Source organism: Bos indicus, chromosome 4 (genome assembly GCF_029378745.1).
Source record: "Bos indicus isolate NIAB-ARS_2022 breed Sahiwal x Tharparkar chromosome 4, NIAB-ARS_B.indTharparkar_mat_pri_1.0, whole genome shotgun sequence".
NCBI lineage: Eukaryota > Metazoa > Chordata > Mammalia > Artiodactyla > Bovidae > Bos > Bos indicus.
In genome coordinates, this window is record NC_091763.1 from 60446129 (window position 1) to 60472436 (window position 26308).

General features: G+C 43.6%; 1 protein-coding gene across 5 annotated transcripts in view; it reads left to right on the forward strand.

Annotated features, from left to right (window-relative positions):
• ELMO1 (engulfment and cell motility 1) overlaps positions 1–26308 on the forward strand; it is a 581836-nt gene that overhangs the window by 230082 nt on the left and 325446 nt on the right. For all 5 annotated transcript variants that reach the window (XM_070787263.1, XM_019958763.2, XM_019958762.2 and 2 more), the window contains 3 exons: positions 2849–2899; positions 5576–5698; positions 7348–7479. In XM_070787263.1, the coding sequence (XP_070643364.1) occupies positions 2849–2899; positions 5576–5698; positions 7348–7479 (306 nt within the window). The remainder of the gene's footprint in view (positions 1–2848; positions 2900–5575; positions 5699–7347; positions 7480–26308) is intronic.

The following is a 26308-nucleotide window of genomic DNA, read 5'->3' on the forward strand; positions in this document are numbered from 1 at the left end:
CATGGACTGTAGCCCGCCAGACTCTTCTGTTCATGGGAATTCTCCAGGCAAGCAGAGTGGAGTGAGTTGCCTTGTCCTCTTCCAGGGGATCTTCCCTACCCAGGGATCGAGCCTAGGTCCCCCGCATTGCAGGCAGATTCTTACCATTGCAACCACCAGCAATAAAGTATTCTTAATGGTTCACTCAAACCATTCCTTAATATTGAACAAAAAATCCATGATGTGGATGAGGATTTTTCCATTTTCTCTCTGGTCAAGCACTGGTTCCTTTAGGAGGGTAAAAAAATGTTTTATGTACTTTGTTTTCTTAGACATAATGTATTGCATACATAATAGACTACAGTCTAGTGTAAACATATATTAATCAAGGTATTTGCTGTATTGTAGCAGTCTGTAACTGAACTTGCAATATCTCTGAGGTATGCCTGTATCCATATCCATATTTATATTTATCTATATATTTTTATCCTGGAGAAGGAAGTGGCAACCCACTCCAGTATTCTTGCCTGGACAATTCCATGAACAGAGGAGCCTGGCAGGCTACAGTCCATAGGGTCGCAAGAGCCAGACACAACTTAGTGACTAAACCACAATCATACACTTTTATATCCGGGAGTTGGTGAGGGACAGGGAGGCCTGGCGCGCTGCGATTCATGGGGTCGCAAAGAGTAGGACATGACTGAGTGACTGAACTGAACTGAACTGAATGATATAAAATATTCTCCATAGATTCTCAAGTTCTCTCAAATCATTCTTTAATATTGGACAAAAAAAAAAATCCATGATATGGACCAGGATTTTTCCATTTTCTCTCTGATCACGCTCCAGTTCCTTTAAGAGGGTATCGGACTGTTTTATCAAACATTCATTGCCTACTCTGTGTCAGTCATTGTGCTGTGGGCTGGGAATACAAAAATGAAAAGGACAGTCTGTGTGCCCTTGAGAGGACCATACTCTTCTGCAGAAGATAAATATCATAAACAGATCATTATAATAACTGCTCTAGTAGATGTTGGAAGTATATCATTCCTTCTAACTTATTTTAAAACTTTGTAAGTTGATAGACTAATATGGACTTCCCGATGGCTCAGCAGTAAAGAATGCCCCTGCAATGCACTAGACACAGGAGACATGGGTTTGATCTCTGGATTGGGAAGATCCCCTGGAGGAGGAAACGGCAACCCACTCCAGTATTCTTGCCTGGAGAATCCCATGGACAGAGGAGCCTGGAGGGCTATAGTCCATGGGATCACAAAGAGCCAAGCACGACTAATTGACTAAGCACATCTATGTCAGGCTAACATAGGCACAGAGGATTTGTGTGTGTGTGCCAATAACGCAATACTTTTATTTTTATAAAAGAAAAGGAATGAAAGGAATGTTGAGCCTTTGTTATTCATCTGGTCCAAGGAAAAAAACAAAAGATGGACTTTTTCTGTTTTGATCATGAAGAAGGCATGCTTTCTTCACCCCGTCGAAGGGCAGTTCCTTCTGGATCACCATTTAACTTATTTCTGAAGGTGTCCTTGTCCTTGCCTTCTTGTTTTCAAGAGGTTGGAAGAGGATTCAGCATTGGATTTTGACTGATGCCGTCTCTAGGCTTTTTAGATCACCGTAGAGTATTTGTACGCGTGTCTCTTTAATGCTGTGGATGAGCAGGGACGTTAACATTAAGCTGTGATGTCTAACAGAGTGCTCCTAATTTCCATCCCTCTCTCTCCTACCTGCTTTCCTTTCTGTGGTGGCGATGGCCGTTAGGTTGGTGTAGACAGCAGTGTTGACATCCTTGAGTGTCCTCTGACTGTAAGTCCCCACGTTCCCTTCGTCAGCACTCAGCAGGCCCTGCGCCCTCATTCTGCTCCTGTCCAGCCCTGCCTGTGCACCCCCTTGTACTTCCTCCCCGTGTTCTGAGTTCCCCTTGCTTTCTACAAGTTTGTTTTGACCTTGATCAAATTCATGGTTGTGTTTTTAAATTACAACTTAGTTTCTTCTCTACTCAGTAAGAGTGGTGACCCTCAAATTACCCCCTTTGCCAATAAACATTCCAGTGACTTCCTGAATATGAGCAGTATTTTTCCTTTTGGATGTTTGTACCCCGATTGCGTCCAACTGTTTAATTTTCCCTTAGTATCTATTTGACAATGTCTAGAAAGAGCATCTGTAAATCATGTCATTTAATAAAATCACCTGCAAAACCTCTATGCCACTCAGATAGGCCAGTGCACAATCTGCCGAACTGAGGCCCAGGGAGACTGGGTGTGGACCTAGAGCATAGCATCTGCCCAGATGTCTGTCCTTTGCTAAAACTTCACTCAATTCATTTGGATAGACTATTAAGCCTTGGGGTATATACTACTCAGTGTTTGGTTTTGCACAGATTCAGATGAAATGGCTTTTAGAAGTCTTAGATCTTTAAAGTGATGGCTGTCTAGTATTGAAATCTCCTAGGCGCAGGCATAAGTTGCCTTGTAGTAACAACTCTCTGCACATATATATTCTAATAAAAGCTGATGAGCCATTTCAGTGGAGAGCCACTGCTCTCATTTGGAGTGTTTGATTTTGATTTAGTACTCACCTTTCCCTGGAAGGAAGAAATTCAAAAAAAAAAGAAAAAAAGAAAGAAGTCACAGGTGCCATATTTCTTTCCTTTGTTTTTGGACATTGCTGTATTATCTAAACAACATTCACAAAGTCAGTTGAGTAGTACTGTCCATTTGAGCCCTTTCTTTGGTAAGAAATACTGCTGATATCCAGTTTTGAAGCACACCCCAGCATAAAGTCATTTGGGGCCACGTGGAAATGTTTCTTTCAAACTGATGCTTTTCTATCTGCGTGTTTTCTTCCACAGGAGATGGCGAATATTTTGGCTCAGAAGCAATTGCGTTCCATCATCTTAACGGTGAGTACCTGTGTGTTGTGAGCACCTTGCTGGGGAGGAAGGGTCTGGTAAGATTTATTGATCTCCTCTTTTGGCTTGGTTTTGTGGTTTGTTCTGTGACTTGCTTCTGTGGCCAAGCAGTGGGAAGTAGAAAGGAAGTAAAAGTGTACTTTTGGAAATGGAATAAATAAAGCTTTCCCCCAGAGATGGCCTTGTGATTGGAGGGCGGGGGTCCCTGGAAGAGAGAAACGCCTTGTGGCAGGTTTATTATAACTCACCAGAGCTTTAGCTTTGTATTTAAGGAAGTTAGGGACTCCCTGACTTTAACAAATCCACCAATATGAGCTAATACCGTTTTTAAGGACGAAACTAGAGAGAAACATATCAGACTCTGAGAGAAGTCCTGAAATTTTGACCATCATTTTCCTGGGCCACTTTGCTACAGAAAGGCAGGAAGGTCAGGCATGAAACCCACTCATTCACTGTAATGCAAAAAATACCTGAAACCTCAGTCAAGAAGAGGCTCTACATGTTATGTTGTGAATGTTTAGAAGTAAATCAGATAGCGAGATTTCCTGAGGCCTTATCTGCTACTTGACTTTTAACTAAAGGCTGAAAGAAACATGTGTGATTGATTCTTCTGCTTACCAAAAAAAGAAAAGAATAAAGATTTATGTGTGTGTAATTCCAAAAAGGAGTTCTGCAAGCATACAGTTACATACACACATACACATACACACACATTCCAATACCATGAGGCCATTAAAAATTAAAAACCTTATGAGGGCAAATAAAATAAATATTCTAGAATCCAAAGCCAATAATAATGACTACAATTTGTCATCAAGTATGATGTTAAACTTCCTGGCTATTAAGGATAAAGAGAAACCATATGAGTGTACTTTTCATTACTTGATAAAAGGGGTACCCCAGGTCTTTGGAGGATGACATATTCCCACCCCCTGGAACTGGAATCTGAAACGGGTATTGTCAGAACATTCTAATATATTCTTTGTCCAAGAATGGTTTTGTAGAAATTGTAGAGGGATTCAAAATACGGTTATTTTTTATACTCACTCTCAATAAAAGTGGAAGCAACAATATTAATCATAGAGAAATGAAGGTATTTGTGTAGGGGGTGGAGGGTGATGAAAGAGCAGAAACCTGGAATTAAAGTCTTAGCCTGTTGTTGATATCGCCTTGGTGTGGCAGTTGAAGTTAGAATGCCCAGAGATGGAGTGGGTGAATTGACTGTAGCTACCATGTCTCAAAGATCAGTTTACTTCAGCGTGACTGTTTTAAATGAGACCTTGATGACTGGAAGTTTAAGATTGGTTGGTATTCTCTGGCAAGAACGTGGAGTGTAGATACTGTTGAGTTGCTAATAAAATAAATAGCCACATGCTTTAGTGCCCATACACTTTGGACATTAAACATATACCAAGAATTAACATTCTCTTGGGAAGATTGGAAGATATGAGGCTTGATTTCTCCCCATCCCATTGCTTGGCTTCCCACCCTCCAACGCACCTAATTTTGGTTCAGCGACTTCCTTCTATGTCTTGTTCTTCACCCCACCTCTCCTTTAATTGGCTGTTTCATCATGGTGCTCAGAGCCAGGCTGTGGAGTCCAGGTTCAGGGCACCCAGAGAAAATTCCTTGAGACAGCAAGACATGGTTGGGCCTAGCAATTCAAAATAACTCATTCGAGTGGGTGTTTCACCTCTTTGACTGGTTGGTTGGCATTTTACAAAGTATTTATTTATTTATTTGCCTGTACTAGGTCTTAGGTGAAGCATGCAGGATCTAATTCCCTGACTAGGGATCGAACCTGGGCCTCCTGCACTGGGAGCACAGAGTCTTAGCCACTGAACCACCAGGAAAATCTCTGGTTGACTGGCATGTTTAAGGCACAACTGTGGTTTCTGCCAAAGCAGATGCATATTAGGTCCAAGTCTTGAATTCCATTTCAAACCCAGCCCTCGAGGGGACAAAGGCCCACGTATTATAGTCTGCTGCCACTCTTTATATTTATTCCATTTTAGTTCTGTTTCTAAGGGGAAGGGTCATTTTCCAAAAAAAAAAAAATTCACTCACTGCCTTGTTGGGGTAGTGGTCACTGTATAATGTCCACAGTGAATTAATGACAGATCTGATAGCTACTTTGCCTTTGTGTGATGCTTCTAAAGCTTTCCCTGTTTAGATGTGGGATCACTTCTCAGAGACAGCTGTAGGGTAAGAGGATGGCAGAACTGCTTACAGTACATGTATACCATTTATTTTTCTGGCAAGGCAAGCAGGCAAGGAGTGCTTATGTTGTAGAAATCCACAGCTCTCCTCAAGACGCTCTCATTTTAGGCATACCTTCTCTTATATGGCTGTAATAGCCACCGCATTTCCATTTCCTGCTGCACCTCCACTCTTCCCTGAACACAGTAGGTCTTTCCCCAGTTCTGGCCTAAAGATCAGGAAGCTTATTGGGTCCTGAAATGTAAAGGAAAATTTATACCAGGGTCACCTGTGCACTCATCTTTCTCCTGAAAGTGGTTCCACCCACCTCCATGCCCCGTGCTTCCAAATGAGGTCTTCTGAGGTTCTACTTGGCATCATGATGGGGGTGGGGTGGGTAAATTAGGTTATTTGCTGTTACTTTATTCCTTTGTTTAAAAATGTTTCACTCATGAACCATCTCCCTAGCATGTCATCCGAGCTCAGCGGGCCATCAACAATGAAATGGCACACCAGCTGTATGTGCTGCAGGTGCTGACCTTTAACCTTTTGGAAGATAGGATGATGACCAAGATGGACCCACAGGACCAGGTGAGTGCTCATTAGACAACAGTCAAAGCATATGAGGGAAAGAACATCCTTAAAAGTCTTTTCTTGAGCTTCTTAGAAACCAGGAGGCTTTTGATGATGGTAATATTATTATCATCTCAGAACTTAGGGAAATGGATTTAAAATTTTGGTGAATCTAGAATCAGAGAGGGCTTCTCTGACAGGTCAGTGGATAAAAACTCCTCTTGCAATCCAGGAGACACAGGAGACAGGGGTTCAATCCCTGGGTCAGGAAGATCTCCTGGAGTAGGAAATGGCAACCCACTCCAGTATTCTTGCCTGGAAAATTCCATGGACAGAGGAGCCAGGCAGGCTACAGTCCAAACGGTCGCAAATAGTTGGACATAACTACGTGACTAAACATGCATAGGATCATAGAATAAAATAAATGAAATATTTTGTTATGTATCGAACACATGCATACTCTTTCCTTATTGGATAAGAAAGCCTGACGTCGCATGACTACAAACACTGACTCTTGGCTAGTGCCTTCATTGGTGATAGCTTTGGATTCAAGTCCCCAGGACACAGAGCCACTTGGTAGCTCTGTGTGATATGGCTTCTACAGGCTGAGAGAGTATTTCCATTCTCCAGTGGTCAGAGCCGTGGGTGGAGGTCCCAGGTTACATGTGATTTCTGGGCTTCCATTTCTGTCGGTTGGCTCTCTGCTACAGATCTCTCTAGGTCTCTGGCTGTTGTGCTTGAGAGGTTAAGTCTTGATCCAAAAGGCTCTGGGGGAACTTTACTGTGTGAAGACAGAGTGAGAGGAAACAGCTGGGAGCGCTGCTGTAGCATATTTGCAGCTTAAACAGCGCTGCAGCTTTGGAAAGGAAAACACTCGTTATTGGCACGTGAGGGTCTGATCTCTGGCAGATGTGGATGCACATGCGAAGTGTGTAAACGCCGCAGCACTTCGTTCGTGGCGTGAGGCCACGCGATTAAGAATGATCCAGAGGCTTCCAGCGGCCGTCTAATGTGCCCCACACTTCTGGCAAGGCCAAGTGCAATCATCACAGAAAGATGAGACTGCCTTATGACTTCTAGTTCGAAAGGCAGTGCGTCCAGAGGTGGAACAGCCCTCCCTTCTTGGAAACCTCTTCCTTTTTATGTAAAAGATACATGCCTTTTTCTTATTGTGGTTAAACATGCACCACAGAACCTTTACCGTTTTAACCATTTTTCAGATTTGTCTCTATGAAGTCACTTCTCAGTGGAGTTAGGGGTCCCTTGTCACTTACCTATTGTTCTTAAACCTTATGTACCTCTCACTTTATTTCTGACAGTACAGGACTTCAAGATCCTCTAACTTGGCTTTTTCCAATCAGAAGCCTTCCATCATATTTGGGGCCCTCATTGAGAATGTCACAGGGCAGTTGATACCAGAGGTCCAAGGGGCTTGGCCATGAGGATAATTGTGGAATAAAGCCAAGGCTGACCAGCAGGGAGAGTGGCAGGAGGGGGAAAAAAGTTCACAGAGCTGTAACTTAGAACACTGGTTGCCCTTTATCTGTTTCCCTTTTGCCTGTACCCAGTGATTCATTTAGACCCTGGGGAATGAGGGAGTGGATGAAACATCACAGAATGAAGGCAGCTTTCTCTCCCTCCCGTTTTTTCCTTCCTAACCCCTTCAGGCTCAGCGGGACATCATATTTGAACTTCGAAGAATTGCTTTTGATGCAGAGTCTGAACCAAATAACAGCAGTGGCAGCATGGAGAAGCGCAAGTCCATGTACACCCGGGATTATAAAAAACTTGGCTTCATAGTAAGTAAGCCATCTCCAGTAAGCTCTCTCCTTCCAGCACCCGGGGGCCTGACCTCAGCCACATAAGCGATGTCTCCTCTGAGCGTGTGGTCCTCCTGTGCCTTACAGAATAGTTTCCACATTTTCCAGATGTTTAGCTGGTTTAAACAGGATCACATGAAAATCTCTTCTGGCTGCAGCGGAATGGAATAACTTGTACAAGTGTGACTAATACTGAGTTTGTTTATTCAGTTCTGATTAAGTGTAACCAAGAGTAGTTAGCCCGGAAAGCATCTAGACTTCGTTAGATCTACTTCACAGGAGGCTGAAAATTCTATTTAAATTAAATGGGTGATGGCAACTGTGGGAGAAATCTTATTTGGGGCTGGTGACTGGGTTATTCACATATGTCGATTCCATATCAAAATCAGATTGAGAGTCTCCTGAAATTTGATCATGGTGTGACCTGCAGTTTATATTGTCCTGAAAGTTTTGTCTTGCTGTGGATGCTAATTAGTCACCACCTAGATTTTCTTTTTACTTGGTTTGCACATCAGAACACAGCCTTGTCCTGAATATATCTGTTGTTTTTGTTTCTGCTTCCGGTCCAGTTTTGCTTTCATCATTATCACATTTCTATATGACCTTTGGCTTATTAACCTCAAATTCTGCAGGTGTAAATTTGGGTTTCTTTCTACCTCCTTCATAACCAACATAAATCAGACTTTTGTCTTCAGTAATTAGAAATGATCAGGCATTATTTTATAACTGCAAATACTCTTTCCTTGAATATACATACACACACACTAATATTAATATTCATTTGTACACATTGGTATTTATGCTTTATTGTTATTTGGAAAACCTTATCTTTTGTGGGACTTCTTTGAAAATGTTTCCATGTCAGTTATATGCATTGTTTTCATTACTAAAGAGTTGTTATTATATGAGTGTACTACAGTTTATTTAGCCAAGCTCTTTTACTGAGTATTTCAGTGTTTTAAAATTACAGATAAGTCTGCAATTAACATCTGTGCCTCTCAGTATTGATGTACATCCTTGATCATGTCATTAGGATAAATCCATGGAACTGGCATTTCTATGATATATATTTTTAAAGCTTTTGATATCATCAAATTGCTTTCCATAAACACTGGGTAATTTCCACTTTAACCATTGGTGCATCAGAGTAACTTTTTTATAAACCTCTCCAATAATATTTGTAAAACTAGAAAAAAAATAATTTGATGTTATTTCTTATTTACTGGTAGTCTTAACATGTTTTTTCTAAGAAGAACACTTCTGAAGCATTGTATTCAACTTTGCAGCTTGCTTTACAGAGCTTCCTTTTTATGTTGTCATATCCCAAGTTTTGACTTTGACATTCCATTTGATCTTTTAGCTGAATCTGTTTGTCTAAATTTTAGCAAAAAGCTCCAAGACTAATGGAGAGGTGAGCGTCCCTGTGCTTGGTGTGTGTCGATGCTCAAGGCTCTGAGGTGGCCCCGGCCCTGCCCTCACCCGTGTGTTGGCAGACTCCATTTGCTAGGGAGTTAGCCGTCGAAAGCTCACACTCTACCTCCCCGACAGTTCCCTCCAGGTTTTACTTTAATGTGTTCAGTGAGGAAAGTGAAAGTGAAAGTTAGTCGCCCAGTCGTGTCTGACTCTTTGGGACCCCATGGACTGGAACCTGCCAAGCTCCTGTGTCCATGGAATTCTCCAGGCAAGAATACTTGAGTGAGTTGCATTTCCTTCTCCAGGGGATCTTCTCGACCCAGGAATTGAACCCAGGTGTCCTGCATTGCAGGCAGATTCTTTACCTTTTGAACCACCAGGGAAGCCCCATGTTGAGCCAGGAGTTATATGCAAATCACCTGGGAAGTTGTGCAAAATCATCCAATCTCTTACCCTTAGGTCATATCAGAATGGCCAGGGCACAGACCAAGGTGTGTACACTTCGAACTGCTTCCCCTCAATCCTGATATTCTGTCCTGGAGGACAGCCTGTGGATAGCATACACTTGAGTTACTGCCATTCATGTTCCTCCTTTTGACTACCTGGATTTCCTCCTTTTAACTACCTGGATTTCTAGTGCATTTGAACAATGTGGAAAATGCAAAGTGAACTCTTTACACACACTGATCCCTGGACACAGTGTGTCTCTGACCCAGGTCCTAGTGGGTTTTGTCGGGGGCAGTTGGGTCCCAGAACACACAGTGTTATCTGTTGTCCTGGGCATGTGTCTGAGGGATGGAGGAGAGAGGGAAGTTGAGGAAAGACCACTCGGTAGGACCTGGATTATCCCAGCTTTTTGTGTTACTGCAGGTCTCTAGGGAGGATTAGACTTAATGAGGGTGGGAGGTATGAGACACCTCCTTTTTTATTTCCATACTTTAGTCCTGTGTGAAATCTCCAGGGTATCCCACAAGCCAAACTCTGAGTGATTTTTCTCGATGAAACTCCATCTGTCATAACACGATTGATAATTCCTTCCGCAGTTGGCTTCTGGGGTCTGTCTCTGTCTTAGCTTTCAATGTCTGCTGAGTGTTTTTTGCTTTGTGAGTACTTTATGAAGAATGTTGCATTTTTAAAGTAAAAGTTAATTTTATGTGGTTTTAAGGCCTTCAGCACTTATGTGGCCTCCACTCCAAGGATTTGAAAAGTCATTTAAAAAAACGCAAAAATCTTGAACAGAGAATAACCAAAATGGAGTGTTGATTTCCTTCATATTTCCCTGGTACTTTTCTTTTAGCTTTCAATTTTAGTCCTTCCTTTGAAACTTCTTCCAGGCCACAATCTTGCATCAGGTAATGGAGAAACTGAAAAGACCAGTCATGATTTCTAATGCTAGAAATGATGCAACCACTTTCACAAGCAGAAATTTTCTCTTTTGACTACCTGTCAGCAGAAATACACAGGCCTCACTAATGGAAAGACAGGCTGGTGGTGCCACCTAGAGGCCATTGTGCAAAACGCAGAAAGCTGGTTGAGGACCTCAAGTGTCTGGCCCGGAAAGCTCTGGATGCTGGAAACTGTCCTGGTAAAGGATTCTCTCTGTGCTTCCAAAGGAGGAGTAATCTTGTCTGTAAACTCCTTACCGACCTCCTCCACAATCTGAGATTTGGGTAACCTTTTGGATCTCTTTGAAGAAAAGTTCAAGTCATATAAGATTGTTATTCCTCTTTTTTACATCTCCTGAGTAGGCATGCCCAGGAAATGTTAAGTGACAAATTTTTGGAGTTGAGTGAGTCTAGATTTTAATTCCATCCTTCCCACTTAAAAAGCCACTTACTGCTAACGAGCCATTTATTAATAACTGGCCAGTGGGGCAGTTATTTGGGCTTCCCTGGTGGCTCAGTGGTAAAGAATCCACCTGTAAAGCAGGAGACACAGGAGGCGCGGTTTCGATCCCTGGGTTGGGAACATTCCCTGGAGAAGGGCATGGCAACCCACTCCAGTATTCTTGCTGGGAAAAATCCCATGGATAGAGGAGCCTGATGGGCTACAGTCCATAGGGTCGCAAAGAGTTGGACACAACTGAAGTGACTTATCATGCAAGCACGGGGCAGTTACTTAACCTATTTGGGTGTCAGTTTCTTCAGGATGAAACTGGGCAGATACTCTTCTAGTTCGCAGCTGCTGGAGGGCCCTGCTCAAGACCATCTTTTAGCAACTGGCCTTGCACCTGCATGGTGGAGGCACCCAGCAAACGGCACTTCCCTCCCTTACTTTTCGGAGAGCACATATCAAGGAAATCATAGGCAGCTTTTTCAGTTTTCCGAAGTGGAGGGGCCGTTGCTCCAACAAGGCAAGAAGAACAGTTTGTTACCGGATAATAAAGCACGACACTTTTGAGAAGGCAGATGGGCCTCACATTTCTTCTCAGTGCAGCATCCCAACAGAGCAGATTTTTCTGGTGAAATCATTCTAAAGTCCCAATGTAAAGTGGCTAAATGGCTTATATGGTTAGTCATAACACAGAAAAGCACTTGCTCTTAACACAAAGCTGCTTATTCTTCCAAGATCTTTTAGTGAATGGTTTCTGAGTTGCAAAATGGACATGCTTATAGATTCCCTGGTAAGAAGAGGGAGTCAAGGATGTCTGGGTTAATACTAATCTTATTGGAACTTCTAAGGAGGAGCACGTGTGCTTCTCAACCTGACAGAAGGCAGATTCACATTTTTAGAATGATTTTATTTTGAAAACACAGGAAATACCTGACTATAATGACCAGGAACTGTGACGAATGCTTTGCATACTCTGAGAAGAGTTGAGTTGAGTTCCTAGCCACAGACCCTTCAGAACGTGACTGTCTTGATGTCAAATTGATAGCTTCTCTATTTGTGGATTTTACCTTTGTCCAGTCTAAAAGGAGATATCTGTAGTTCTTTTTTTGAGCCCTCGTAGACTAAGGCAGATGTCAGAAAATGGAAAAGAGTGGGTTTTTTCCTTAGTTGTCTTTTTCTTCTTCTTGAGCTTGACTGGGGATAAAATAAGCTCATTTTTTAAAAAGAAACTCTTTCTGAACAGCATAATGTGCTTTTAATATGAAGTGTTTTGATAAGCATTTACCTTAACATTGTCAGATGGTCTTAGCAGATAAAAAAAAATGGCTAACGTGATGGTGAAACAAGGTAGTGGGAAAAATATTATTTCAGAATTAAGACTCTTTTAAAATGTAGGTTTTATTGTATTCAGGTATAATAAGGCCAGCCCTGCCCCTGGAGATGGTTGTTGTTGAACAGGCAGGTTGTTATTCATAGATCCCAAGAGGAGGGAGCATGTGACCTCACAGGAACTTAAGGGGGCACTAGGGTCGGTCAGGAGACAGAGGGAGCAAGGGGAAAGCTAAGGCAATAGCCTTTGTTGTGGTTTCCACGGGAAAGCTAAGGCACAGCGGGTAAGCAGACTCAGAACCGGCTGGTTTGAATAATCTCCCTGAGTTCTGAAGCCTGCATACTACCCTGCGTTGTCCGGTACTTGGCCCTGTGTTCATTAGGGCAGGTGGATGGTGGCCCCGAGTGTAAACACCTGAGAAAGGAGGTTGTTGGGGGAGGAAGGCAGCCTTCTTATCTCTAGAAAGTAGGTCACTCTGCAAAGGGGAGCCCCTCCAATGTCAGCAAGGACCCAAGATTCCAAAGCATCAGAAAATATAAGAAAATGAAAAAACAAATGAGGAATACAGATTTACATTCAAATTTTTAAAGGACTTTTTTACCTTCTTGGGTGATAGAAGATACTTATGCACAAGTATAATTATCCATAATTATATATGCAGTGCTTGGTGTCATTTTAATATATTTTTTCTCAAATACAGATGGCAGGATATGAAATGAGATGCATATTTATATATCTCTTCCTCCATCTCCATCTCCATCTCTGTTCCCATACCACAGAAGACAGCGTCTTAGTCTAAGTGCTGCTGAAATCAACAGCTACTAGGAGAGTGTGACATTGGGATTACGCTTGTCCAGGGCTGTCTTTGAGTCTGCCACTCACAGGCTGAGTGATTCCGGCAAGGTACTTGACATTGTCATGTCTCAATTTTCTTATCTTTAAATGGGGCATGTTAGTTGTTTCTGTCTATAGGTTTGTTGTGTGGATTAAATGAGTAAACTCTTACAAATCGTACAGAATGATACCCGGACATAGCAATTTGGACAGTGTTACAGCTACTATTAATATTATTATTGGAATGTTGCGCAGTGTCCCATGACACTGTGAGAGACAATGATGGGGGAATGTGAGCGTTGTAAGTTGCTCCTAGGAAGATAATGAGAAAATGCATGGTTCAAAATAACAAAGATGAGGGAATAATGTGTGCTTGGGAAACTGCAAGAAATTTGTCATGACCAGTGTTCATGTTGTCCTGGGGGCAGAGAAGTAGAGTTGGCATTATAAGCAAGAGACCAATTATGAGAATTTTAAATTCAGAGGGGTAAAATAGACAGTCAATCTTCATGGCTTCCATACCTGAATATTCACCCATTCCCTACAATTTATTTGAAATCAGTCATCGTGGGCTTTCACAGTCATTTGCAGACAAGCACATAGTGGCCAAAAAATTGAGTTACTGGGCAGTCTCACAAGATCAGCAAGGGATCTGCTGTCTTATTTCAACTCTTAAACGAGTATCCCTTTTGCAGTCCAGCCAAGGACACATTTTCGAAATGTTGTGCTTTCTCTTGGTGATTTTGCCATTAAAAATGGCCCCCAAACTTTGTGCTAAAGTGCTGTCTAGTCTTCCTAAGTGTAGAGGAGGTGATGTACGTGCCTTATGGAGAAAACCTGTGTATTAGATAAACTGACTTCAGGCATGAGTGACACTGCTGTTGCTGTGAGTTGTGTTAATGAATCAACAATATGCTACATAGTGAGTTTTTAAACAGAAATGCACGCAAAACAAGGTTATATATTGATCAATTGACAAAAATTTGTGACCAGGGGCTCAAAGGAACCTAAACCTGTACTGCCCTTAGGAACAATGGCTCAGTGTCCGTGATGATTTCATAGACCATAGGTATAGGAAACAAAGAGAATCCATGTACTGTAAGGCCCTGGAGAGCTTTCAGGCTGGGTGAGCCATGGAGAGGAGAAGCTAAGGTGGTCCTAGGCTCAGTTCTGTGCTCACCACGTGTCCTGTACATGCTAAGTTGGGAAGAGATGGCCCATCCTTCAAGAGCTCACAGGTATGTGAGACGTCAACAAATGTCTGCAAGTCATGGCACCACTCAGGACAGTCGGGGCGGGTGTGAATACTATAACCTACTGTGACTTGAGTCGTTTATTTCAAGAGGCTGCCTTGAAACTGCTGCTGTATCAAATACTGCTGCTGCTGCTGCTAAGTCGCTTCAGTCGTGTCCGACTCTGTGCAACCCCATAGATGGCAGCACACCAGGCTCCCCCGTCCCTGGGATTATCCAGGCAAGAATACTGGAGTGGGTTGCCATTTCCTTCTCCAATGCATGAAAGTGAAAAGTGAAAGTGAAGTCGCTCAGTCGTGTTCGACTCTTAGCAACCCCATGGACTGACTGCAGCCTACCAGGCTCCTCTGAGTACTGGAATGGGGTGCCATTGCCTTCTCCAGTATCAAATACTACATCCCGGTAATTAGGTGAATTTTCATCCTATAATCAAGTTTCATTCCAAACTCATTCTGCATAGATGAGAATGCAGCCTCAGGTGGGTCTGGCTTATATTTCAGCATCACTCCTAACAGGACTTTCTTAAAGATTTTGTCACTGAGAATGTGATTCAGTCCCTTGGACTACAAGGACAGCATTAGCAAGAATCTAGACTATATGGAAAGTAAATTTTAACATTTACCTAATTTTTGCTGTCCTTAACCCCCTTTCTCAAGCATTTCTGGAACCACAAGTTAAAGCAGATTTTAATAAAGAAAATCACTTTTTCCCATAGGGATGATTTAATAATTGGAATAGTATTCCTAATCAAGAACCCTAATTTCAAATAGTTAAAGATGTGACCCATGAAAATTAGGTCATAAAAAATGGGACAACTAGTCAGGCTGGGTTGCTCTTCACGGAAGCTCTGGCAAGTCTTAGTCAGTCCACCCAGCCCCAGCCTACCCCTTCCACCCGAGGGAGGGACCTTTTACAGACTGTGATGAAGGGATAACTGAACTCCCTGAATGTTTAGGTTCAGTCTGGATGAAATCACAGGCAGTTACCACATGCACCTATTGCCCAGAACCACATCTTCTATCTTCTGCCTCATGGACACTGTGTTCTGGTCCATTCTGTTCAGAAATCCCCTTTCCCTATTCAAAATGCAGTGAGGCCCTGGTCCTAATCATTTCTAGTCTTGCTCCATCTGAAAGGAAACTAACAGAGCACTGCGCATCTGCGAGAGGAAACGGCAGGCCACTCCAGTCAGTATTCCTGCCTGGAAAGTCCCGTGGACAGCAGAGCCTGGTGAGCTCCAGTCCTTAGGGTCACAAAGAGTCGGGCATTACTGAACTAGCTGAGAGATACAGTTATTAGTGAAGCCTGAGCAGAAGCAGCCAGCAGATGGAGTAAACCCACAGCCACTGACGACTCTCAGTCAGACCTCACCCCCCACGAACTTGGGAGTATCAGCCACTGGGACACCCAGTTATATTACAGCTTTGCTTATCAGCCTGCAGAGTTTGAAGCTGTAGGGCCAAGAAAAGAAGCCTTAGGATCTCTTCAGGAGGTCTGCTTAGCCTTCATCAAGGTCCTACAGAAGCTGCTGCTGCTGCTGCTAAGTCACCTCAGTCGTGTCCGACTCTGTGTGACCCCATAGAGGGCAGCCCACCAGGCTCCCCCATCCCTGGGATTCTCGAGGCAAGAACACTGGAGTGGGTTGCCATTTCCTTCTCCAATGCATGAAAGTGAAAAGTGAAAGTGAACTCGCTCAGTCGTGCCCGACTCTTAGCGACCCCACGGACTGGAGCCTATCAGGCTCCTCCACCCATCGGATTTTCCAGGCAAGAGTACTGGAGTGGGATGCCATTGCCTTCTCTGCCTACAGAAGCTAGGACCATTCTAAGATGCCCACCTGGCCTCCTTGTTAAGTGAGATTGGCCTGCTGTTCATAGCCAGTGAGCATGTATATGTAGCATCCACATCTCCTGATGCTCATTTCCAATTATTTTTCCTTATGCTGTCGTGAAAATATTTTATATAGGGCGTTAAGAGTCTATACATCAAATATTTTCTTCTGTCTTAACATGGAAATGCAAGAAAGAATGCACTGTAAATAGAAAATCCAGATGAATATCGACTGTAGAAACAATGATAATAATAATGTATTTGGGGGGTTAAAAATATACATAATTAAAACGTGGAGCAACAATAACTTGGAGTGTGTAGCAGAGTAAAAATGAACCAGCTGGGATGTGGTACAAAGCTATTGTGGAAGTCTGAGCTCATTCTTGATACGTATTTCTCAGGTGAGTAGAACATTATGGATTCATTTTTCAACTTTTTCTTTTAGTAGCCATTTGTGACCTTGTGGACTGTAGCCCCCCCCGGATCCTCTATCCATGGGATTCTCCAGGCAAGAATACTGGCGTGGGTAACCATGCCTCCTCCAGGGGATCTTACCAACCCAGGAATCAAACCTGTGTCTCTTGTGTCTCCTGCATGGCAGGCTAATTCTTTGCCAGAGTGCCACCTGGAAAGCCCCTTTCAAGTAGCCATTTCTGGAACTAATTGTTCAGAGAGATCACCGAGACTCCCATCTTGATGGTATGGGGTACTTGAACCTCGTGAACATTTCTTTCCCTTTTATCCCTGCCTTTCTCTTCCTCACTTCAACAAATAGCAAGGGGGTTGTGAAAGGGAAAGCCAAAGAAGGGCATTGTTTGAGGATACTCATAGTTTAAGCCAGAATTTGCAGGCAGTTCTGTCAGTCACTCCCTTGACTGGCAGGTAAGGGTCTGGCAACTACTCATGACAGGTGAAGAGAGGACACCCTGGCCAGGATGGGCTCTGCAGTGTCTGATTGGATGTTTTTGATCAGTGATGCACAGTGTGGCATCTGCTATCTTCACATTTGGTTTTAAGTGTTGAGACCATAGCATTGTTGGAGTTGTGGGTGCGCACATAGAAGAATAAAAGTTCGCTTCCGAAAGTCTCTGGCAGAACCAGAAGATGGGATATTGGGCTTCATTTCTCTGTCATTGAACTGTGGGGAGCAGATCACTGGGCAGAGCTGCTGCGCGGTGGGCTTTTCTGGTTGGTGTGGTGGTAGGGCCGCCTGCATCGCAGGGTCGCATCATCACACTTGCTGGTGATGCAGGGAGACACCAAGAAGTTCCGTGTAGAACACTTGCAGACTTTTTGTTTCTTCTTCTTCTTCCTTTGCTGTCTGGCTGGGGTGGGAACGGATGGTCCAAGTGGGCGTGGTGTGTCGGGCTTGCAGGGGCAGCCCCCACGCAGGCTTTCTGTCACTGTTGGAGCTGACAGATGGGCCCGTTACCACTGCCTGACTCCTGTATCAGGGCTTGTGCTGTTGCTGCCACTTCCATCAGCTCGGTGACTTCACGTACGTGACAGGTTACTTCCCTTCTCCCTTCCCTAGCAAGGGAGAGGAGCGCAGAGGTGCAAGAACTGGGGACAGTCTCATCTCAGAATCAGCCCCCCAAGAGCCAGCTGTTACCCATGGATGCCATGAAGATGGAGAAAAGTACAACAACCCTATAAGGGACATGTGAATAACTGCGCTCTTGAAGTGCTATATTTTTAAAAGAAATATTGAAAAGGAAAATTTTTACAAACAAATGGACTGTGATTCATTGCCATGACAATATTTGAGCTTTGTTCTCCTCTCGTATTTTAATGCAATTAGTTTTAACTCTAGGCAGAATCTCTCAGGTGACTACTGAAAAGTGAGTGAGAGGATGGGTTTCTCCTGCTCCGTTTTCCCCACTCTCCTCCTGTTCAGTACTCATTGGGCCTGTTATTGTTCAGTCGCTAAGTCGTGTCCAGCTCTTTGCGACCCCATGAACTATAGCACTCCAGGCTTCCCTGTCCTTCACTGTCTCCTGGACTTTGCTCAGACTCATGTCTATTGAGTCAGTGATGCCATCCAACCATCTCGTCCTCTGACACCCGCTTCTCGTGCCCTCAAGCTTTCTCAGCATCACTGTACCCAAGCTGGGCCATTTATCTCCTGTTAGTGCTGATTTCTAGTCACTAGGGGGCGCTCCACACAAAGGCTGAGCGACTTCACTTTCACTTTTCACTTTCATGCATTGGAGAAGGAAATGGCAACCCACTCCAGTGTTCTTGCCTGGAGAATCCCAGGGACCGGGGAGCCTGGTGGGCTGCCGTCTATGCGGTCGCACAGAGTCGGACACGACTGAAGCGACTTAGCAGCAGCGGCAGTGCTGATTTATAGTCACTAGGGGGCGCTCCACACAAAGGCATGTGTGTTAGTTACTCTCCAGACAGAAGATATTTTCTATCAAGAGCAGCTCGTAGAAGTCAGAGTACTTGGTCGGGTAATTTTTAAAAGACTCAACCCTGGGCCAGCCAAAACCGTCTGCCTTAAACTTTAGCTTAAAACCGACAAGAATTTTGTCTCCTTGCAAACAAAACTATGAAGGCAACTTATTAAACAGTGTTAGTCACGAACTCCTTCAAGTTGCCCTCTCCTGGCATTCTTTCTTTGTACATGGGATTTTGCAACAAGGGTTACCATTCAGCAGGTACAAGGGTGGTGCACAGGGAATGTGGGCTTCAGTTCAGTTCAGTTCAGTATAGAAAATCAGTCATGTCTGACTGTTTGCGACCCCATGTACCATAGCACACCAGGCCTCCCTGTCCATCACCAACTCCCTGAGCCTACCCACACTCATGTCCATTGAGTTGATGATGCCATCCAACCGTCTCATACTCTGTCGTCCCCTTCTCCTCCTGCCTTCAATCTTTGCCAGTATCAGGGTCTTTTCAAATGAGTCAGCTTTTCTCATCAGGTGTGGACACCCAGGACTGATCTCCTTTAGGATGGACTGGTTGGATCTCTTTGCAGTCCAAGGGACTCTCAAGAGTCTTCTCCAACACCACAGTTCAAAAGCATCAATTCTTCGGTGCTCAGCTTTCTTTCACATCCATATATGACCACTGGAAAAACCATAGCCTTGACTAGACGGACCTTTGTTGGCAAAGTAATGCCTCTGCTTTTTAATATGCTGTCCAGGTTAGTCATAACTTTCCTTCCAAGGAGCAAGTGTCTTTTAATTTGATGGCTGCAGTCACCATCTGCAGTGATTTTGGAGCCCCAAAAAACAAAGTCTGACACTGTTTCCACTGTTTCCCCATCTATTTCCCATGAAGTGATGAGACTGGATGTCATGATCTTCGTTTTCTGAATGTTGAGCTTTAAGCCAACTTTTTCACTCTCCTCTTTCACTTTCATCAAGAGGCTCTTTAGTTCTTCTTCACTTTCTGCCATAAGGGTGGTGTCATCTGCATATCTGAGGTTATTGATATTTTTCCTGGCAGTCTTGATTCCAGCTTGTGCTTCCTCCAGCCCAGCATTTCTCATGATGTACTCTGCATATAAGTTAAATAAGCAGGGTGACAGTATACAGCCTTGACGTACTCCTTTTCCTATTTGGAACCAGTCTGTTGTTCCATGTCCAGTTCTAACTGTTGCTTCCTGACCTGCATACAGATTTCTCAAGAGGCAGGTCAGGTGGTCTGGTATTCCCATCTCTTAAAGAATTTCCCACAGTTTGTTATGATCCACACAGTCAAAGGCTTTGGCATAGTCAATAAGGCAGAAATAGATGTTTTTCTGGAACTATCTTGCTTTTTTGATGATATGACAGATGTTGGCAATTTGATCTCTGGTTACTCCACCTTTTCTAAAACCAGCTTGAACATCTGGAAGTTCACAGTTCACGTATTGCTGAATTTTGACTTGGAGAATTTTGAGCATTACTTTGCTAGCGTGTGAGATGAGTGCAATTGTGCGGTAGTTTGGGCATTCTTTGGCATTGCCTTTCTTTGGGATTGGAATGAAAACTGACCTTTTCCAGTCCTGTGGCCACTGCTGAGATTTCCACATTTGCTTGCATATTGAGTGCAGCACTTTCACAGCATCATCTTTTAAGATTTGAAATAGCTCAATGTGGACTTGGCTGCTGCTGCTGCTAAGTCGCTTCAGTTGTGTCTGACTCTTTGCGACCCCATAGACGGCAGCCCACCAGGCTCCCCTGTCCCTGGGATTCTCCAGGCAAGAACACTGGAGTGGGTTGCCATTTCCTTCTCCAATGCAGGAAAGTGAAAAGTGAAAGTGAAGTCACTCAGTGGTGTCCGACTCAGTGACCCCATGGACTGCAGCCTACCAGATTCCTCCGTCCTTGGGATTTTCAAGGCAAGAGTACTGGAGAGGGGTGCCATTGCCTTCTCCCAGTGTGGGCTTAATGATATATAAAGAAGTCAGTTTCATCTAAGATAATATAACATTGCTCTCTGGACACACAGTCTGGGGCCAGACTGCCTGGTTTTGCGTCCCAGCTCCATTGCTCCTCAGCTGCGTGACCTTGGACAATTTACCTAACCTTTCTATATCCCGTTATCTGCATTAGTAAGAATGGCATAGTAATAGTTCCTACCTAAGCTTCGTGGTTGAGATTAATGAGTTACAGAAATCCAATTCTTAGAAACCTGCCTGACATTGAGAGAAATTTAATAAATTCTAATTATTGCTGTTACCCTTTGGGTTGGGTGACCACCGTGAGTGTGGGGTCTGCGTTTTGACTTTGACAGTTCTCCAATTGACTGGAACCAGTTGTATTAGAGAGTAGAAATAAGTGGCTTCAAAGTGGAGTTAATCTGAGGGATAATATGTCCCAAGAGTGCTTCCCTGGTGGCTCAGACGGTAAAGAATCTTCCTGCAATGCAAGAGACCAGATTTGATTCCCGAGTCAGGAAGATCCCCTGGAGAAGGGCATGGCAACCCACTCCAGTATTCTTTCCTGGAGAATCCATGGACAGAGAAACCTGGTGTGCTATGGTCCACGGGCTTGCACAGAGTCAAACATGACTGAGTATGCACGCACATATACAATAGGTCCCAAATTCCATGAATTCTAGAGAATTTTTTAAAAGTGTTTGGCAGGGCAGGAATTTTATAATCTTCAAGAAGTGTTTAATGAAGAGGTAAATCCTTTTCCTCTGCCTTGAATAGCAGCTCAGGAACCAGCATTCAGGCCCATGGCTAAGTATGTCCTTAGGGATTCGGTCCTCATAGACACCTGCTCCTGTGAGGAGTTCCAAGAGGCAGGAGGGCTCAAAATCACAATGTAAATCAAAGACATTTTGCTGTTCAAACAGGAAACACTTTTCAATTAGCTGACTCCATACAGGGTAGCCCTTGAGAGTACCTTGGACTTAGGCTAGACTGCACTGGAACTCGAGCATTTGATCAGAGTCTTGAATAGGACAAGCAGTTATGGGATTCTGCTACCTATGACTGATTGTTGTAAACATCCAGCATCTCTTCCCATCATGCTCTGCTTCGTGGCTGAGCCTCTTGATTTTGCCCCTGGTAGGATGTCAGGGGTCTTCCCAGGTAACACTAGTGGTAAAGAATCTGCCTGCCAATGCAGGAGACATAAGAGCCGTGCGTTCGATCCATGGGTCAGGAAGATCCCCTGGAGGAGGGCATGGCAACCCACTCCAGTATTCTTGTCTAGAGAATCCCATGGACAGAGGAGCCTGGTGGGCTACAGTGTGTGGGGTTGCAAAAAAGTCAGACACGAGTGAAGCAACTTAGCACACACACACAAGCCGGTATCAGAGCATCTTGAAAAGCAGTGCTTGATCTTCCAGGGTGCAGGCCAGAGGGTGAGGAAATGCCAGGACGGAGACCCCTAGTGCAATCGCCTGCTTGCTGTCGACCTTGCCTTGGACAGCAATTGAACAGCCCCAGGTCAAGTTAGTGGGCCTTGTATTCTCATTCTCTTTCCTGAGACTATTTTTTGTCGTCTTTTCCAAATGGTCACCATTTGTCCATGTGTCTCATAGCTCTGAATTCGGTGTGATGTGACCTTGGGAGAGGAGGTGTGAACAAGCCATGCAGACCTGTTTTATGTCTGGGAGGAAGTAATTTATACACCAGGAGCTGGCTCCGTGGTGTGGGATTCTAATTCTGGGTATGGCATTTTGTATGTGTAGGAAGGCTGTCAAAACCTTTCCAATGGGAGGGACCAGAACCAATTTGAGAATAAGGTGGTTATGTAAGAACTGTCCCGGCTCAGGCATCTTGGCACATGTCCTGCGTTGTTCACTCCAAAGAGGAAAGAAAGGGGAACAGGAGGAATTCTCTGTGCGCTCTTGAAAACCCACAGACTTACCAGTAAGAGATGACACGCAGTTCTGAGCTGTTTCTGGAGTTTTCTGTAGTCAGAAAAGGGTAATGGGTGTGCATGAACCCTTTGCTTTCTTATTATTCCTGCTCCTCCTCTTTAAAATGTTCACCAAACTGACTAGCCTGCTGGGTCTATGTCATCTTAAGGAGGCCCACTAGGGTTTCCACTGGTCTTATATCAGTGACAAAACAGCCACAGTGACCACCCCACTAGCAGCAGCATTTGAGCCCGTCTAGGGACCTGGGCCAAACGGTTCCCATGCAGTGGAGCCTCCACAAGGCACGAGGCACAGCCATGACTTTTCCTACTTTAGAGGTGAGCTCGTGTGGCGCAGACATTGGAGATGGGCATCATAGAAGGGGAGGTGTTTGGACGTGCAGGAATTCGAGGGTAAACAAAGGGACCAGTGCGGATTAGCCCTGGCTGAGAAGGAGGAGCATGAGTGATGAGCAAGGACAACTGGAAGATGTGAAGAAAGTGCTCCTTTGACGACAAGTCATGAGCAATTTGTGCCTGGGGGTTTGGGTGATAGTTTGATAATTTTAAATTAGGAGAGTATGTGGTTAAAGATGAAGATTTCACTTTGATGGTAGTATAAAGAGGATGTTGTTTTGGAATAGATTCTTGCAGCCCTTTTTCTCTGTGTGCATATGGGGGTATTGTAGGCCTTCCGGTGGTGGGAATACTGTCAGTATAGCACGGTTTGAATACTCAGTGTGGGTTCCTCTGAGCAGAGGATGTGTAATAGGTTTACTAGTTTATTTAGCTCATCCTCTCACTCCCACAAGAACTCCCAAACCTCCAGCCCCACTTCAGCTCCCATACCCTGATTATGGGCTTCTGTGGCTAATCCCTCACCCAGACTCCTTGTTTGGGGCATCCCACTACCGCTGTCCCGCCCCCCGCCTCCACACATACATGTGTGTGTGCTTATGTGTACGTGCACAGGTGTGTGTGCCCATCTGCTCGCAGGAGAGAAATTGACAAGAAGAGAAAAATTGGATGGCCTGTAACATAGGAACTGTCTGATTTGTTTTTAAGAGCTGCTGCTGCTGCTGCTAAGTCGCTTCAGTCGTGTCCGACTCTGTGTGACCCCATAGACGGCAGCCCACCAGGCTCCCCTGTCCCTGGGATTCTCCAGGCAAGAACACTGGAGTGGGTTGCCATTTCCTTCTCCAATACATGAAAGTGAAAAGTGAAAGTGAAGTCGTTCAGTCATGTCCAACTCTTAGTGACCCTATGGACTGCAGCCTACCAGGCTCCTCCGTCCATGGGATTTTCCAGGCAAGAGCTAGGAAACAAAATTGATACTCTTCCTGTAAAGAGCCTTATGCATTGTCCTGTTTTTAGTGTTTCCTAGTGACTCAACAAGGTATAGATAGTCCTGCCCTATTTTTAGTGCTGGGTGTGAGTCTACTGCCTAAGGCTGCTGGTTTCCAAGGGTGCTCCTCCTCCAAGCTCCCAGTCCTGCAGGACCTTCCCTGGTGGAGGCTTGTGGAGCCACATCCTCGTCTGATGCTCCCGTGGTCCACAGCTCCGTCCATCCTCTCTGTCCTCCCCTGCTGCTTCTTTAACAGCCTGTTGTCTTCATTCAGTTTACATGTCAGAAAAAAATTGCCTCTGTCTTAAAAGCGATCTATGTGAAAATGTCAGCCTAGCAGAAGTGCAGGGGGCCTGTGGGTGGATGAGCATCTTTTTGGGGGCTGTGCACTGTGACCCCTGTCAGGCACGGGGGCTTCAAGTATGCTTGCCTGTCCCCAGCCTGCCTTCTCACAGGCATTTTCCTCCTGCCTCCTGGATAAACCAAGAGGGAGGTGGTCAAAGACTTCATGGAGTCCTTGGTAGTTTTCACAAGGTTGGGCAGACATGGTAAACGGATAATTACTTGTCAGGCTGAATCCTTCAAAGCCCTCCAAAAAAATCCTCTCTCCAGATCTGAACAGGGATGTGCAGTGTTTTGTTTTGGTTTTTATCCCACGGACTTTCTCTTTCTACTTTTTAAAATTCTTTTTTCTGCTGGTCAGTTTAGTACTTCCCTATTGTGGAAAGGAAAGGAGAGGAAATTGTGAAGAAGCAAAGCGAGCATACAGGAAACCACACACACACACACACACACACACACACACACACACACACACACACACAGACACACACACAACACCTATAATCCTACCCTCCAATAGCAAACTGTTATTGTTTAGTATTTTTCCTTAATTGCTTTTTCTATGGGCTCTGTTCTCTTCATATTTGAGATTAAATTTCATGTTCAATTTCCAATCGTTTCCATTTGTCACATGTAAACTTTGATAAAGATCATGTTTAGTGCCTGATGCTCTGCAGTAAGTACTTAAACCATAACTTACTTAGGTGGTCCTCCAATAATTAAGGACATTTTAAAATAAATTATGGAAATGATTCGATGATCATGTTGTGCAGTCCACATTTAGAATTATTTCCTTAGAAGAAATTATTAGACACTTGGGTCAACATTTACAGATATTTTTGAAACTCTAATTTAATTTTGTTTATTTGTACTTCCTATTTTTAAATTCTTCCTGCTGTCCATGAAATTGATTTTATTCACATTGTTTCTACCTACTTTATTTGAATTCTTTTTTTAAACTATTCTAATTCTGAGAGCAAGACATGGTGCCGAGAATTCATAAAATTTTAACTAAAATTATTTAGAAAAAAATAAACCATATTCCTTCGTATATAAATAGTTACAATTTTGGTACATATCTTTTCCAGATATATTCTATGCTTATATAAATAAGTATACTTTCTCTAAATGTGATCTTCTAGTTTTTTAAATTTTCAAAGTGAATTTTTATTTTAAGGTTTCTAGTGAAAATGTAGTAGAATTTTTATGCCATCTTATCATATGCTTAGCTTTATCTGACAAAAACTTAGTGAAAATATTAAAAAATATGGGAGCTAAGCACTATTGATGAAGCCTGTCTTTTCTGTTTGTATTCATAGAAGCTTCTCACAGAAGGAGCAGTCATGGAGGCAACTCTTGCGGCCACATCCAAGCAATCTTTGTCCACAACAAGATTTAGTCATACTCTCTTTTTAGGGATTTTGATGTATATTGCACAGTTTGTTAGAAAAAGAACTATAATGATTTGCATTTCCACCAAGAGCCTTAGAAAGTACCCATTTGACTGAATCTTCAATAACTCTGAATACTTTACTTTTTTGTCTTCACTAATTTTACAGGCTTTTAAGAAAAATCTCCTAACATGCTTTTTTTCTATACCTCCACAGCCACATTTCCTATCTTCCTATTAGAGTCTTCTCTTGCACTTATTTATTATTATTATTCCACTGGACTGTTAATTTGTCTTTCTAACAAGAAGCACAGCCCAGAGCTTAGTACTTTTCTCACTTTGAATAAAGGATGGTAACTCAGTTAACTCAGGATAGTGTAGTAATCCAGTTCTTGTTATCAGGGTAGGCCCCAGGGGACCACTATGCTCCATCTTCCTCTGAATACCAGCCAGCAGTTTTGTATCTCTCTGCTTGTCTGTTTCACTGGTCACTTTTGCAAGCTGCATTTTTCTTTCTTCAGCTTGAACATGGCAGGAAATGGCTGTTCCATCTCTAGCTTTACATAACATACTCAGTCCTGTGCTCACGGATGATTGGTGGCTTCTGAGGGAGGTACTTCAAACTTTCTAAATGAAAATCATGTCCAGTTTGAGTCAAATGACCACCTTGGTCCAATCAGACCTGCCCAGGGTATTGTGATCCTTCCACACCTTATCCAGAACTGTTTCTCCGACACGAGGCTGTGTGTAGGGTGTAGTGCTTACTGTGTCCACTGCAGCTCCCTGCCCAGCAAGTGGACCTTGGCTTGGAACTTGGGGATCACATAAATATTGATTTTTGGCGGGTATTTATGTATTTTTCATTTATTAAAAAGCAAAGACATCATTTTGCTGACAAAGGTGTATAAGTAAAAGCTATAGTTTCTC